Here is a 13,694-nt window from a genome sequence, read left to right as displayed (position 1 = left end):
TAACAATAAGCTTCCATTTACTATCAAATTAACAAAATATAATATTGTAAATCTTCCACTTGTCATACATAATATAAGCGAGCATTTCCAAATTATTTTATTATTTGGAATATAGTTACACGTATATTCTACAGGTCATGAATTTGGAAAGAAGTTATATTTTAAGAATACGGTACAAATATGTGGTAAATAAAATGTATGTTGTTTTAAACAAATTCATTAACTTATACAATATTAAATCAATAATGATTTAATAGCCAAAATTGAGTTATACATAAAACAGACAGAAAATTTACAATATGGAATATAAAATGGTCACAGAGAAAAATTAAATTATGAATTATAGTATTCATATTTCTAATACACACTTACATGAAGTAATGTCTTGTAAATGTACACTATTTGTGATTAAGTAATATATCAACCCTATTGTTCTTAGTTGTAAGTCATCATATTGCAAACTCTTACTAGATTAACAAAGAATCTAGACATTTTGTTAAATCTTAAGCAGGAAGCCTCTAACTTTCTTACAATTAAAAATTAAAAACATTTAAATAATTTACACCATTCATTGTACCGTACTATTAAATTTCATTAAATCACCTAATATAATTCAATGATAACTAAAGTCTTGGTGTCTATTTGATTATAGTGTTATGAACCATGAAAATAAAAAGAAGAAGATGAATAATCTGATAGGTATCAGCGCATACGATAAGTATTAGTTTCATGTACTTGGCACAATTCTCCTTTGAAGTCCAATTCAATGCTGAAATCCAAATCTCTGTAGTTCCTTGCATTGGGCTTCATTGAAAATACACCATATATTTCTTCCCCTTTTTTAACTGTCATATATTCATCAAAGTAGAATACAGTTTGTTTCCAATGAGTATACTGTACTTCTGGTGCTGTACTAAAGCCAATACGTTTGTGGCACTTGGTGAATTCGATGTTGAAGAATGTAACTAATGCTTGAACATAGTCGTTTCTACGAACTTGTAAAGTAAATGGTGATGAAAATTCCAGATCAGCCTTAGTTACTGTGTATAAATCAACTTCTTTAATGAGGCATGCATTTGTAACAACTTGTTTTGGGTCCACAACATCCACTAGAGGTTCACTAATTGCTACTTTTCTTATACTACTCATGTCAAATCCATATACATCATCCCACCAGTTTATTTTTTCATCTTTGTATTGTCTATCTTCAATGCCACAAATAAATAGAGTTGCTTTGTCAGGAAATAACATTCCATCTTCACGAAGCCATTTATCTCTAGCAAAAAGCACTGTGTCTAACATTGATTCATAAAATAAACAATAACCCATCCATTCAGAAATAATTATGTCAACTTTTTCAATGCCATCAGGTAGTGAAACTTCTTCAACTTTTCCTTTAAGTATTGTTATGACATTTGACAGCTGATTTGCCTCTACAATCTTTTCTGCATATTCAACGATATTAGAACACTCAATACCAATAACTCTGGCTGCTCCAGCTTTAGCAGCAAACATTGAAAGTATACCAGTTCCACAACCAATATCAAGAACGGTTTTTCCTTTGAAAAGGTGTTTATTATGATACATAGAATTACGGTAAGTCACTGTACGCACTTCATCCTTTAGCATTTCTTCATGAATTCCATAATGTGCATATGAGTCGAAATAATAATCTCGAGATGTCATATCATCAACAGAAATAGATTCCCTACAAGATGATGGTGTAGCATCTTTGTTTGATGCAGTGCTATTTTCTGTAACTTCCATAGATTCCATTTTTGATACCTATAACAATACAAAAAGCCAAAATTAATAATAATAAAAAATGATGCATATATGCATTAATATAAAAATAAATAAATATCTCATAATTGAGATTAATACATTAATATTACTAAAATTAGATGAAAATGCATTATTATTGAAACAATTTACTTTTATAATATTAAATCGTTATTTAGAAATAAAAAAATATTATTTTTTGTTAAAGTATGGCTTTTGATAAAAGATATTAAAACTAATTGATTTATATATATAAGAAAAGAACCTACAATTATCTACTAACACGTGATATGAGCTCATTATCTCAAATTAATATATATAAATTTCTTTTTCACTTAAATATAGTAAAAAAAATTATAATTAAACATTAATTACAATGTCGTTCATCAGTAACAGGGAACGCAAGATTTCGAAACGATGAAATCGTCGAATATTCTTGTTTCGGCCGACACCGAGGAAACGTACACACGTGCCCGCCAAAATGAATGGCGTCTGTTTAAGATCGAATGATCAGACGAGATTCTTTACACGCACACATATTTCTATACCATCGTGTGATTAGTACATATATGCCATACGCAATTGAATATAGTCAAATTTCCTTCGAATAATATTCATAAATAACCTCGAAATGATCAAAAATTATTTTTAAAGATATGTTTAGAGGAAGTAAGAAATGAAGATTGGACTAGTCAATTTGTCTTTAAGATACTTAGCAGTAGTGAAAAACTATTATGACAAACGACATTCAAACATATTCTTCTTTTAAAAATTTATTAAATATCGTATGTTGCTCGTATGAATGTTAATATATTAACAAAATAGTTATGGTGTTCTTGTCTCCAATTTTATGTAAATATTTAGCTTAAAACTTACTGAATTCTCTGCTGTGCACATGCCACTCTGGTTGATTTCTACCGGCACTTCATTACTCGACGCCATTTTGTTCCGCGTCACAGCAGACGACTACAGGCAGGAACGTAGTACGAAGGCACATGGCAAATTCTAAATATGGTTCTGTCAACAAATATTCATATAATGATTAGTAAATATAATTACCAATTTCCTCGTTCAATTCGTTTTTTATAATTTACAATTACGTTTAACTAAAACTTACGTATCAGTTTAATTAATATTCTAGTTAGATTTGGTTGTCATTACTTACAAATATAATTGAAAGTATGGCTATAACAATATTGATATTATTATATACGGTATTAAATTTATCTTATTTACATACAAGTTTTCTTAGAAACTTTTGCCTGCTATTATAATTAATACTACTATTAATGATACTACAGAATTTTTTAAATGACAATAGCAAATATGTACAGTAATCAATTTTATATTTAATATGGTTATACATATTATTGTTAAAGATTAAAATTAATACTTTTTATTAATACGAGCAATATATTATATTCTAATTTAAAAATAATTTAAATATTTGAAAGATGTGCGTTATAACAAGATTTGGTTACAAATCTGGAGTTGTAATATTCTTCGTGCAAGATCATAGAAACTATTTAAACTATCGTTTCTTATATGTTTTTCATGTATTAGAATCGTTCCAATCTCTTTAGAACGCAGAAATTATATAATCCTTCGCACAATGCATCATACGATTATTTTACAAAAAATATAGATCTTAATGCAATGTTTTCTCCTATAAACAAATATATCTGTATTTTTTTACAATCCACAGGATACGCACACATGAAATTTATTGAGAAAACTACACCAAATGTTTGTCGTTTGTACGAAACGTATTGAGATCACTTTTCGCTGAAATGTTCTAACAGAAACGACCATCCAAAATTGTGATGCTGTGGACAACATTGATACATCCCTGTCGTATGCGCAGTGCGGACTTTCTACTATTTCAATTTTTCTTGGAAATAGATATTCATTTATTTCGAAACGTTATTGAAAAATTGTGACTTATTTAGGTAATCCTATATTTATCGAGATCACGAATAATTTCACTGCAGGAGCGTAACTTTAATTTTGTATCTTTACTCAGTTGTTTTCAGAAAGTGCAAAGACATCATCCAATAGGAGTCGAGTGGCTAGCTGACAAGTTGCGTCGGGGTGGAAATGGGCAGGGAACAGGAGCTTGTACGCATTCGGGCCGTGAAGTGTTGGTTCCGCGAAGGGGGTCAGATTCTCACAGTCAACTGGAATTTTTCCTGTGTTGTTACTTTCAACGATATAATGTAAAACTGTTCGATTTTAATGTCACTCACGTGCCAGTGTTAAGATTATTTATATGGAGATCGTGGAGCGCTAGAAGATGCTGGTAAGGAAAAACAGGCGGGAGCAAAGTTGACGTAGAAACAAGTGCGCAAAGATTGTATAGTTGAGTTCCTTTCTTTTTTTTTTCTGTCGCGTGCACAGAGAAAGTTAAAATCCGTGCTTTTGTTATGTAGTTACAACGCTTTCGCAGGTCATTTACTTCGGACGAATGTCTCGCCTAAAGTACCTTCGAGGTTACAACTATTACCTGATGTCTGAGAAATCGACAGGCTGTCACGAACGTAGTGGACTTCGTTTTGAAAACGTGGTTAAGATATCAAAGTATGAGTTTTATTTCAACGAAAACGTATCTTCGTGCGAAAGTTCTTGTTTATCGTAAGGCAATCTCGATATAAAAATAATCTTCGGTACCTGCGAGGCATGACCGCCTACATAAACAATAGCTCATCATACGAGGCAGCTGGCTTTTTATATCAATTTTCATGCTTTTATTATTTAAGTTCTGTCGTTGATAACAGCCGAATTAATGTTTTGTACGAGATTAGATCATAGTTCTCGATAAATCTTCAAGACCTAATAAATAATAAATAATAAAAAAAATTATTTCAAATTTCGTTAATATCATGTTGTCATTGTTATGATTTTTTCTTAAGACAATATATATGTATATATATATTCATGTATATATAATATAAGATACTAAAATTTTGTCTTTATATGTATCTCTTTAGTTTAGACAGAGAGTGAATGTATGATGACTATGGAAGTATGTCATGAGCAAAAGTTAGATTTAAAAAGTACAAATATTAAATATACATGTATTTTCTGTTATAGGGAGACGATCCACCGTACCTATCAGTGGGTACGGAGGTTAGTGCTAAATACAAGGGTGCCTTTTGTGAAGCAAAAATTCGGAAAGTAGTAAGATCAGTGAAATGCAGGGTGACCTATAAACAAGGCTTGGGTACAGCAACAGTAGCTGATGATCAGATAAAAGGGACTTTAAGAGTAGGTGCATCTGTTGAAGCTAAACATGGAGATAGAAAAGAATTTGTGGAAGCTACTATCACTAAAATTCAAGATTGTAGTCAATATACTGTAGTTTTTGATGATGGAGATATTACTACATTAAGAAGAACTGCACTTTGTTTGAAAAGTGGAAGACATTTTGCAGAGAGTGAAACTTTGGACCAACTTCCTTTGACACATCCAGAACATTTTGGAAATCCAGTAATTGGAGGAAGAAGGGGACGGCGGTCTAGACAAGCACAGTGAGTGTTGTGAAATAATATCAGCAATATAATTTTACTTGTAAAAATAATTGTTATAGAGATGAAAGTAGTGATGATGAAGATAGTCCTCCACGAGGGACTCGTGATTCAGGTTCTAGTGGAACAGGCAAAGAAGGAATGGAGACAGAACCTGAAATTGGACGAGTTGTATGTGTGGAACTTGGAGATAAAAAGAAGAAAGATAATTGGTTCCCTGGATTAGTGGTTGCTCCAACTGCTCAAGATACAGTGAGAATTCGAGTGAGAGACGACTACCTTGTGCGATCATTTAAGGATGCACGATAGTAAGTATGATCTGTGTTCATATATAAACAGATTTTATGGAAAATATGAAAAGAAAGCAAAATGGTTGAAATGGTAACAAAATATTTTTTCCCCATTAAAGCTTATTCTAAAACTCTATAAAATCTATTTAAATGTGTTTGTTAAAAATCAGCTGTACATTGATACTTATTTCATTATTTTCTATTGTATTACTGTTACTTTTTGCATATTTAGTTATACAGTTCCAAAGAAAGAGGCCACTGAATTCACAAAAGAACTTGTCAACAAAGTTGAGAATAGTACATTGAAGGTTGCAGTAGAGAAGGCATTGCTATTTTTAGAAAAGAATGAGTTACCTCCCCATTGGGATAGAGATTCTCTTTTTGGACATTCTGTATCAAGCGGAAACAGTGACTCAGATGGGGAACTTGATTCTGATGTAAGGTCTCTTTTACTAATTTCAATGAATTTTTTTAAATTTTAATTTAATTTGTTGTAAACATAATTTATTTCCCAGAGTTCTGACGATGAACCGCGCGAAGAAAAAGATCACTTTGTGGCACAACTGTATAAGTTTATGGATGACCGTGGTACACCTATTAACAACTGTCCAATGATAGGTTCTGAAGACATAGATCTATACAGGTTATTTCGAGCTGTCTATAAGTTAGGCGGTTATAATCGTGTAACAAATCAAAATCAATGGAAATTAATAACACGCCGCTTGAGCTTTACAATGCAAAATTCACCATCGACGCACAATTTGGTTAAACAGGCCTATAAGAAATTCTTACATTCCTTTGAAGATTTTTATAGGAAGTTAGGTTGTACTATGGTAAATCATCCAAGGGGTACTATGCGTAAACAACGTCCTGGAAGAAGTCTGATTAGGGATAAAGACAGAAATACGCCCGTACCACCTCAAGTGTCGATCATTAAAAATGAAAAAGAAGAAGAAGATAAAAAGATCATTGAAGAAGAAAAGAAAGAAAAAAAAGAAACTAAGAAAGAACAACCAATAAAAGAGGAAGAAATTGTGAAGATAAAGAAGAAAGATGAATTTGAAGAAAGCGGTAGCGGACAAGACAGTGACGTAAACGTTGAAGGTGAAGCTGAATCTTCATCTAGCAGTGAAAAATCTCAAAAAATTTCAACATCTTTATCCTTGCCAAACAGAGGCAAATCTAAAAATAAAGAAGATACAAAGAAAAAAGTAATGGAAAAAAAGAAAACTGAACCTAAAAGACAAGAAAAGAAAGACGATAAAATGAAAGAAGAGGACGCTACTAAAACAAGATCTAAATCTAAAGATGATAATGTAAAAAGTAAAATGTCTTCCGAAAATAGAGAAACACGAACTCCATCGAGAGAATCGGAAAGAAAAACATTATCTAAGCAAAGACGGTTGATGGATGAAGATTTAAAGAAACGGGGGAGAAAACGAAAAGAGTATGAAGCAGAAAAATCACGTACAGACGAACAGTCAACAGACTCAGCTCCTTGTTACAAAGGACCTGTAGAATTAGGAGATAGACTAAAAGTATATTATGGACCTACTCATGAATCCAAAGTTACTTATGAAGCTAAAGTTATTGATATGGAAAAAGATGGTACAGAACCAATGTATTTAGTACATTATACTGGATGGAATACGAGATATGATGAATGGATTAAACCATCGAGGATAGCACAGAATTTTACACAAGCTCAAGGTAGAGTAAAACGAATTAAAGCTAGTTCACGACCTCAAACTCCCAGTACGAATTTATCAAATAACATCAATAAGTCATCAAAAATTGTTTCTAACACTAGTTCAAATGCATCTCAAAATCGACGTCGAGCGCAAAGTGTTGCACCTACTACATCAGTTGTTTCATCTACTGCGACAAAAGAAATCAAGAAAGAAGATAAGGAAAAAGAAATATCTCAACCGACTAGATCTACGACTCCATTGTCTGTTATAAGTTCTAGTTCTAGAACCAAAAGTCCAGCAACACCAGCGAACAATCGTCAAACACGAACAAGAAATAATGATACATCTAGCACAGAACATCGAAGGCGTACTAGGAGAACTTCTGGACATGCGGATATAGTTCCATCGGAAACTGAAGAAAGTGAAACATATGATTCAGATACTACAGAATCTGAACAAATAAGAACGAAATCTAAGATTACAGAGGAAAGAAAACGTAGAGAAGCGAGATACAGAGTTGAAGACAGAATAAAACCTGATGAAACTAGCGAAGGTGAAGAAGACAAAGATAATTTAGAAGAACCACGTAGAGGTAGACGTTTAAGAAGAACGATTAGTAAATCGCAAGGTATAAAATCTGAACCAGATAGCGATGAAGAACAACCGAAAGGTCGAGATTTTGACTTAAATCAAATACGATCTGAATTAAAAGGTTTTGATAAAGCAGTGAAATTAGAGCTTGTTAGGCTTGATCCAGATCCAGAGGATGAAGTAACAATAGAAGAAGAAGAGAATGTTGTTTCAGTATCACCAAAATTGGAAAAAAAATTAGAGCCATCAAAATTAGAAACAATGCCTGAATCTAAAATAGTAGATAATACAGAAGATATATATGAATTTAAAGAACCAGAACCATTTGAATTTGAGGTGCGAAATAAACGAGATACAAGTGGAGAAAAAGACAAGATAAAAAAGAGGGTGTTTGAAGAAGAACAGAAAAGCCCTAAAAAGAAACAAAAATTAGTTGTATCACCAGTTATAAAAGAAACTAAATCAGAAACCGACAACGATTCACGAAAGAAAGTAAAGAAATTATTCAGTAAAAGGACTGATGATATTACAGACAATTTACCTTCTCACAAATCACTACAATCTACATCATTAGCAACATGTGAAGAAGCATTCAATAAGCTTTGTGAATCACCTTCATTTAATTCGGCGAAACCGATACCTATAATTGAGGAAACGGGTAAAATAAATAATGGTATAGATCTTTTATTTAGCGATTTACCTGGAGATGATGATGCTACTCATGACGACTCAGAAGATCGTTTAATAATATCAGAGGCAGAGGTTTCAGAAGCAGAACAAGAAAACTTATTTACATATCAGCAAGAAATGTTTACTTCTAATGATGGAAATGGTTCAATGGAATCCAATAAGGAAGACACAAGTTTACAAATTGAATCGGTAAGAGAGGATATAACATTAACAGTTTCAAATAAACCTGATATAGCTGTTGAACAGAAACAAAGCATTAAATCTCCTTTACATTGTCAATCTCCAGAATTAAAACCATTAGATTCAAAGTTATTAGATATTACACCTGTTTCATCTCCAATTGTAACAATTCCAGCACCAATTAGTGCAAGATTACCAGCTACATCTACAATCGAAGAAAAACTTTCAGCTGCAATGGCTTTTCGTAATAAAACTAAAGATGTTAAAAAAGAAGATGAAATTCCAGACGTTGTATGGAAACCCTCAAAAGAAATTTCTAAGAAGTTAGATATTGTAGTTGCACAAAAAAGTAAAGAAGATCAGCATGGACCTAGGACTGAAAGTGAGAATAAGAAACGAGAAGAGGAAGAGATTGTAATAAATGATGAAAACCAATGTAAAGAAATAATGTGTGTAGTAATTAAACAAAAAGAAGAAGAACTTCAACAATTTAAACTTAAAAAAGAAGTAGAAATAAAAAAATTCATTGAAACAAAAACAGAACATAAAAAGATACATGAAACTGAAGAAGAAGAATGGAAACATATAGAAAATGAGAAGTCTAAGAAAACAGAAGATGAATTTAAAGAACACGATTTTAAAGAAAGGGAAAAGGAAAATCATAAGAAGATAATCAGTCAAGATATGGTAGATTCTGCAGATAGTAGTGATTCTGAACAGAGGTTAATAATCGATAATGAGGAATCACAAGATGTGAAAAGTTCGTCAAATTTTGATGTTAAGTTAAGAGCAGAGTTAGATAGGCTTCAAGACACACAAGAAAGTTATTCACAATTACAAACACAAAAATCTATACAACCATTAAAACATCAGCCACAAGAATGTATTACTGAATTTAAAACCGAGATCAAAGAAACACCTGTTATAAAGACAGATGAAGAGGGAGAGGCAATCAATTCCTTGCTATGTGAGGAAGAAATACCAGGTTCACCAGCACCTATTACTGAAAATATAGAACAAATAAACGCTGGTCCATCCTGTTCACCTCCAAAAGTTGAAACTACAGAAAATAGTATAGTATTAATGGAAATGCCATTTGCAAGTGCTCCTACATCTGGTCAGAGTACAACCAGTAGCACTGTTGCCACTCTGAGTATGGCATTGCCAAAAACTGTAGAAACACCTGTCCCGGTTTCTTTGCAACAAAATCCTACTCTGGGTATGAGACAACAACAGTCTCATCATCAACATTTACCTGCACTAATGCCTGCACAGAGGAGGGAAAGCAATGAAGCAGCACCTGTAATGGATAATACACCTCCAACTACACCTGATTCAAGCATTTCCAATATCTCTGGATCCCCAAGAGAAGAAAGAACAGGTGGTTCATCACCAACTTCAGAGGATAATATGAAACATAATCGTGATAGTTCTGAAGCAGACAATGATAGTGGTGGGAAAGGTCCTGGATTCAGTGAAGATGACACATTGCCAAATGTTGAAGGAAATTCTGCAGATAGAATATTAAAACCACCAGCAAAGCGATCCATTGAAGAAACACAATCGCCTAAAAAACGTAAGAGGAGTAGGAAGCATTCAGAATGTGATAAAAATACTACTAAAAAAGCGGGAAGACATAGTAATAGACATGGTAGACATGGTGGTGGAAGCGATAGCGATGACACAAGTGAAGGTTCTAATTTATGTGGAATTAATACAACTTCAGCAAATCACACGAATATCACTAGTGTTCCTGATCTTAGTAATTACTCATCGAGATCACCTCGACCGACGAAATATAATTTTTATGTGGAATTAGGTAAAGGATTAATTTTCTTCCTTAATTTTAATGTCTTACCTACAAAAGAAAATATTAACCTTTTGTATTTAACATAGATCCTGAATTGGATGGCAGTCAAAGGATAGCTGTACTACAGCAAAAATTAGCTGAGTTACGTAAAACGTATAATGCTGTGAAAGTTGAACTTGCCGCTATTGAAAGACGCAGAAAAAAGTTAAGAAGAAGAGAACGAGAAGGTAAATATTTTATGAATAATTAATGTTTTTATAAATAAAGTATTAGAGAAATTTTTATATGAAATTTGTTTTATATATAAAAAATGTATTCATTTTGGTTTTAGCTATAAAGGCAGCTAAAGCAGAAATGCAACAGGCTTGTTCGTGATGAGCTGCCTTGAAACATCCTAATTATCTTAACCTGCGCTAAAGAAATTTTTATACAACACCGGGAGATAATAGGATAGTATCACTATATGGACATCCTGCAATTATAGCAGATTTCATGACAATTTTTACCTACCTAATATCGTTTAGGTAAATTTTCCCCCATTAATATAAATTGTAGATATAGATATAAGATTTAGTATAAATGAGGAACACTTACCAGAATGAAGATATATATTCATATATGCTTTGTGTTGTACATTGTTTTGTCAAGAACATAACGTAACAGTTGAAAATTTTTATCCTCAATTTGTCATTTCACCTGCTCAGATGCAAAGTACAAATTATCGAACTTGATGATCATTTCATCGTTCATTCTTCTTTTTTAAGAAAAGGCTGAGAAAAATGTTACCGGTAGTGTGTTATTGTAAAGACATCTTGGGAACAAATAATTGTCTAAGCCGTCTGTCATTTTCGTTTCGAGTATAGCTTATAACACCGTTGGCGGTTGAGCTGTTTTCAAGACGATAAAATAAAGATGTCAAGTGCAACAACCATCACATATTTCCTAGAATAGAAAATTTTGTATATATTAGAAGTAGTAATGTTATAGTAGTTCGCAATATACGTATATACGTAAATAGAATTTTAGCGTCTTTGCGATCGAAATTTTTTATTTAAAAAATAAAAGGAAATGTTGCAATGTGGTTCATAAAGTAGTAAGAAGTTAATCATATTCAAAGAAATGTTCATTTGTACGTAAACAACTTGTGAAATGAACGGATGATTGTATATTGATATGCATGTGAGATATAGCACAATTTTTAACTTCCAAAAAGTGAATTACTTTAATTTATGTATATAATTTACGTAAATAGAATATCATATTATAATTATTCTAAAATACGAAGCATTCAAGTTTATTCGTATTTCATACCAAATTTCTTGACAAAGTGCATAGAATTGGATTTTCAACTATGCAATTGTCATGAATGCAGCTCAACGTTTATCAATTTACAGCCTTTTGCATTATATTTGTAAAATTGCTGCCATTGTGCTTTAATCATCAGATAGGTATTAGACGTTCGTCGTCGTGTATATCGTAATTGGTCAAAGATGCATTTATATTTCTATTTGAGCGTCTAAGTACCTCAGGTACTAAATTAAAAGGAAACAAAAAAAATTAAACTTAAGAAACAAGTTGCAGAAAACAAAATCAAATACCCCTGAGTGGAATTAAATTTGTACGAAGACATGTTGGCTGATAAAAAGAATGAAATTTTATATAGATATATATTATATATTTTTTATAAAAAAATCAGTCGCGGACATGCTTTATGGTATCAGACAACATGATCATACATTGATTGGGGGAAAAATGAAAGAAAATAAGGAGTTGGGCTCCATAAATCTTTGTACATATTTTACATTGTGTGTGTTGAAAACACTCATAAGTCAGGTTTTAGTAGTTTATCGCACACAGATATAGCTACGCATATTATTGTATAATGGTTTCAGAAATCTTGCAGTAGCACATACTAAATGTTTGTTTTAAGAAGTCAAGAGAATGTGTATCGACACTCAATCAAGTAATACTTACAATCAATTAATACCTACAAAAATATTTACATTTCATCAAATTGTATTAAAAGAAAGAATATTTTATTTAAAATATTCTTTATATTTTGTTGTTTATATTATTGTATGATTCCAGCAAAACTATGTAAAAACATTTTATTTTGAAAGTAATTTCCATTATTATAATTAACAATGAAAATAGTTTAAGGTATTTAAATATAAAAGCATTGTAAAACATACGTAGAAATATATATACATATTGTACAATTCAGTTTAATAAACTACAGGATAATTGACAGCAAAATTGTAAACAGTAATATTAAAACGTTAATATCAATAATATTATTTCTTTTGGTTGCATACAGCTCTTGCATAAAGCTCTGCTTAGATGTTATATATTTTTAATATGCACATGTTTTAAAATAAATATTCAAATTCTACTTCTGTTTTGCAAAATAGTAAAGATAAAATATCTAGAAATATAGAATATACTATTAGATAAATGGACCTCTATTTATTTGGAGGGTAAGTAAGATAATAAATGCATCCTAAACAGATTTTATATAGGTGCACCCGTTATTTTATTATGATTTATCATTACCTTTATTACTATAATTTATTATTTGCAATTTACATTTAGGCAGTAATATTTATAGGAAAACGCTATTATACAGGTCATCAGTCATTAATTTGAGAATATTAGCTACATTTATAGGTAAAATATTATATACACATATTGATCACAGATATAACAAATTTATATTGTCTTTTCTTATGCAGTGATAATGATATATTAAATAAAAAGGTAAAATAAAGTAAAATTTCTCAAACAACGTTAAAATATTTAAGGCTTTACAATAATGTTTGAGTGACGAACACAACCTTGTCTTCCAAAAACAAATTTTCTCTTTGTAAATGATGAATTACATGTCAAATAATACATATAGTAAGCACAATATGGATTGTGTCGCCAACCAATAATATTGTTCCACATAACATTTAATTGTGTTAGCAAATGTTGTTAAGAAATAAATAATCTTAACAAATTATAGTAGTATCATTTATCCTTGTGTCATTTTTATAAAGATTTTTGGTTTTTATAATGTAAAATACTATAATCAAAGTTCTATATATTTAAAAATTTTTATAAATTATTTATTATATTGCAACTTAGAGGTAAACAT

The 13,694-nt window shown here is 31.3% G+C and overlaps 2 protein-coding genes across 4 annotated transcripts; one reads left to right on the top strand and one right to left on the bottom strand.

The window, feature by feature from the left end:
• Positions 1–328: 328 nt before the first annotated feature.
• Positions 329–3,619, bottom strand: Art1 (arginine methyltransferase 1). 3 transcript variants are annotated; one of them, XM_069125744.1, is made up of 3 exons: positions 3,497–3,619; positions 2,659–2,799; positions 329–1,785 (listed from the first exon to the last, which is right to left on the bottom strand). In XM_069125744.1, the coding sequence occupies exons 2-3, from the start codon at positions 2,722–2,724 to the stop codon at positions 703–705; spliced, it is 1,149 nt and encodes a 382-aa protein (XP_068981845.1). In that variant the 5' UTR covers positions 2,725–2,799; positions 3,497–3,619; the 3' UTR covers positions 329–702. The 3 variants fall into 3 exon arrangements, with proteins under 3 accessions (XP_068981845.1, XP_068981846.1, XP_068981847.1); XM_069125745.1 differs by lacking the exons at positions 2,659–2,799; positions 3,497–3,619 and adding an exon at positions 2,158–2,305; XM_069125746.1 differs by lacking the exons at positions 2,659–2,799; positions 3,497–3,619 and adding an exon at positions 2,052–2,162.
• A 224-nt stretch (positions 3,620–3,843) lies between these two features.
• On the top strand, positions 3,844–13,556 carry htk (AT-rich interaction domain hat-trick). Its single transcript, XM_069125738.1, has 7 exons — positions 3,844–4,081; positions 4,873–5,309; positions 5,369–5,614; positions 5,829–6,033; positions 6,112–10,567; positions 10,645–10,785; positions 10,890–13,556. Exons 1-7 carry the CDS (start codon positions 4,076–4,078, stop codon positions 10,931–10,933), a joined length of 5,535 nt encoding a protein of 1,844 aa, XP_068981839.1. The 5' UTR covers positions 3,844–4,075; the 3' UTR covers positions 10,934–13,556.
• Positions 13,557–13,694: the final 138 nt, after the last annotated feature.

The sequence above is a fragment of the Bombus flavifrons genome, chromosome 13 (assembly GCF_040668555.2).
Source record: "Bombus flavifrons isolate JBK064 chromosome 13, iyBomFlav1_principal, whole genome shotgun sequence".
NCBI lineage: Eukaryota > Metazoa > Arthropoda > Insecta > Hymenoptera > Apidae > Bombus > Bombus flavifrons.
This window is presented reverse-complemented; position numbering and strand designations above follow the sequence as displayed.

What these genes read in the sequence shown, in the direction of transcription:
- htk (XM_069125738.1), top strand. An exon ending in CGGCGGTCTAGACAAGCACA is followed by an intron (nt 5,310 to 5,368) that starts GTGAGTGTTGTG and finishes TAATTGTTATAG; the next exon opens with AGATGAAAGTAGTGATGATG. An exon ending in TCATTTAAGGATGCACGATA is followed by an intron (nt 5,615 to 5,828) that starts GTAAGTATGATC and finishes TTGCATATTTAG; the next exon opens with TTATACAGTTCCAAAGAAAG.
- Art1 (XM_069125744.1), bottom strand. Translation starts at nt 2,724, where the DNA reads ATGGCGTCGAGTAATGAAGTGCCGGTAGAAATCAACCAGAGTGGCATG. An exon ending in TGTGCACAGCAGAGAATTCA is followed by an intron (nt 1,786 to 2,658) that starts GTAAGTTTTAAG and finishes GTATTGTTATAG; the next exon opens with GTATCAAAAATGGAATCTAT.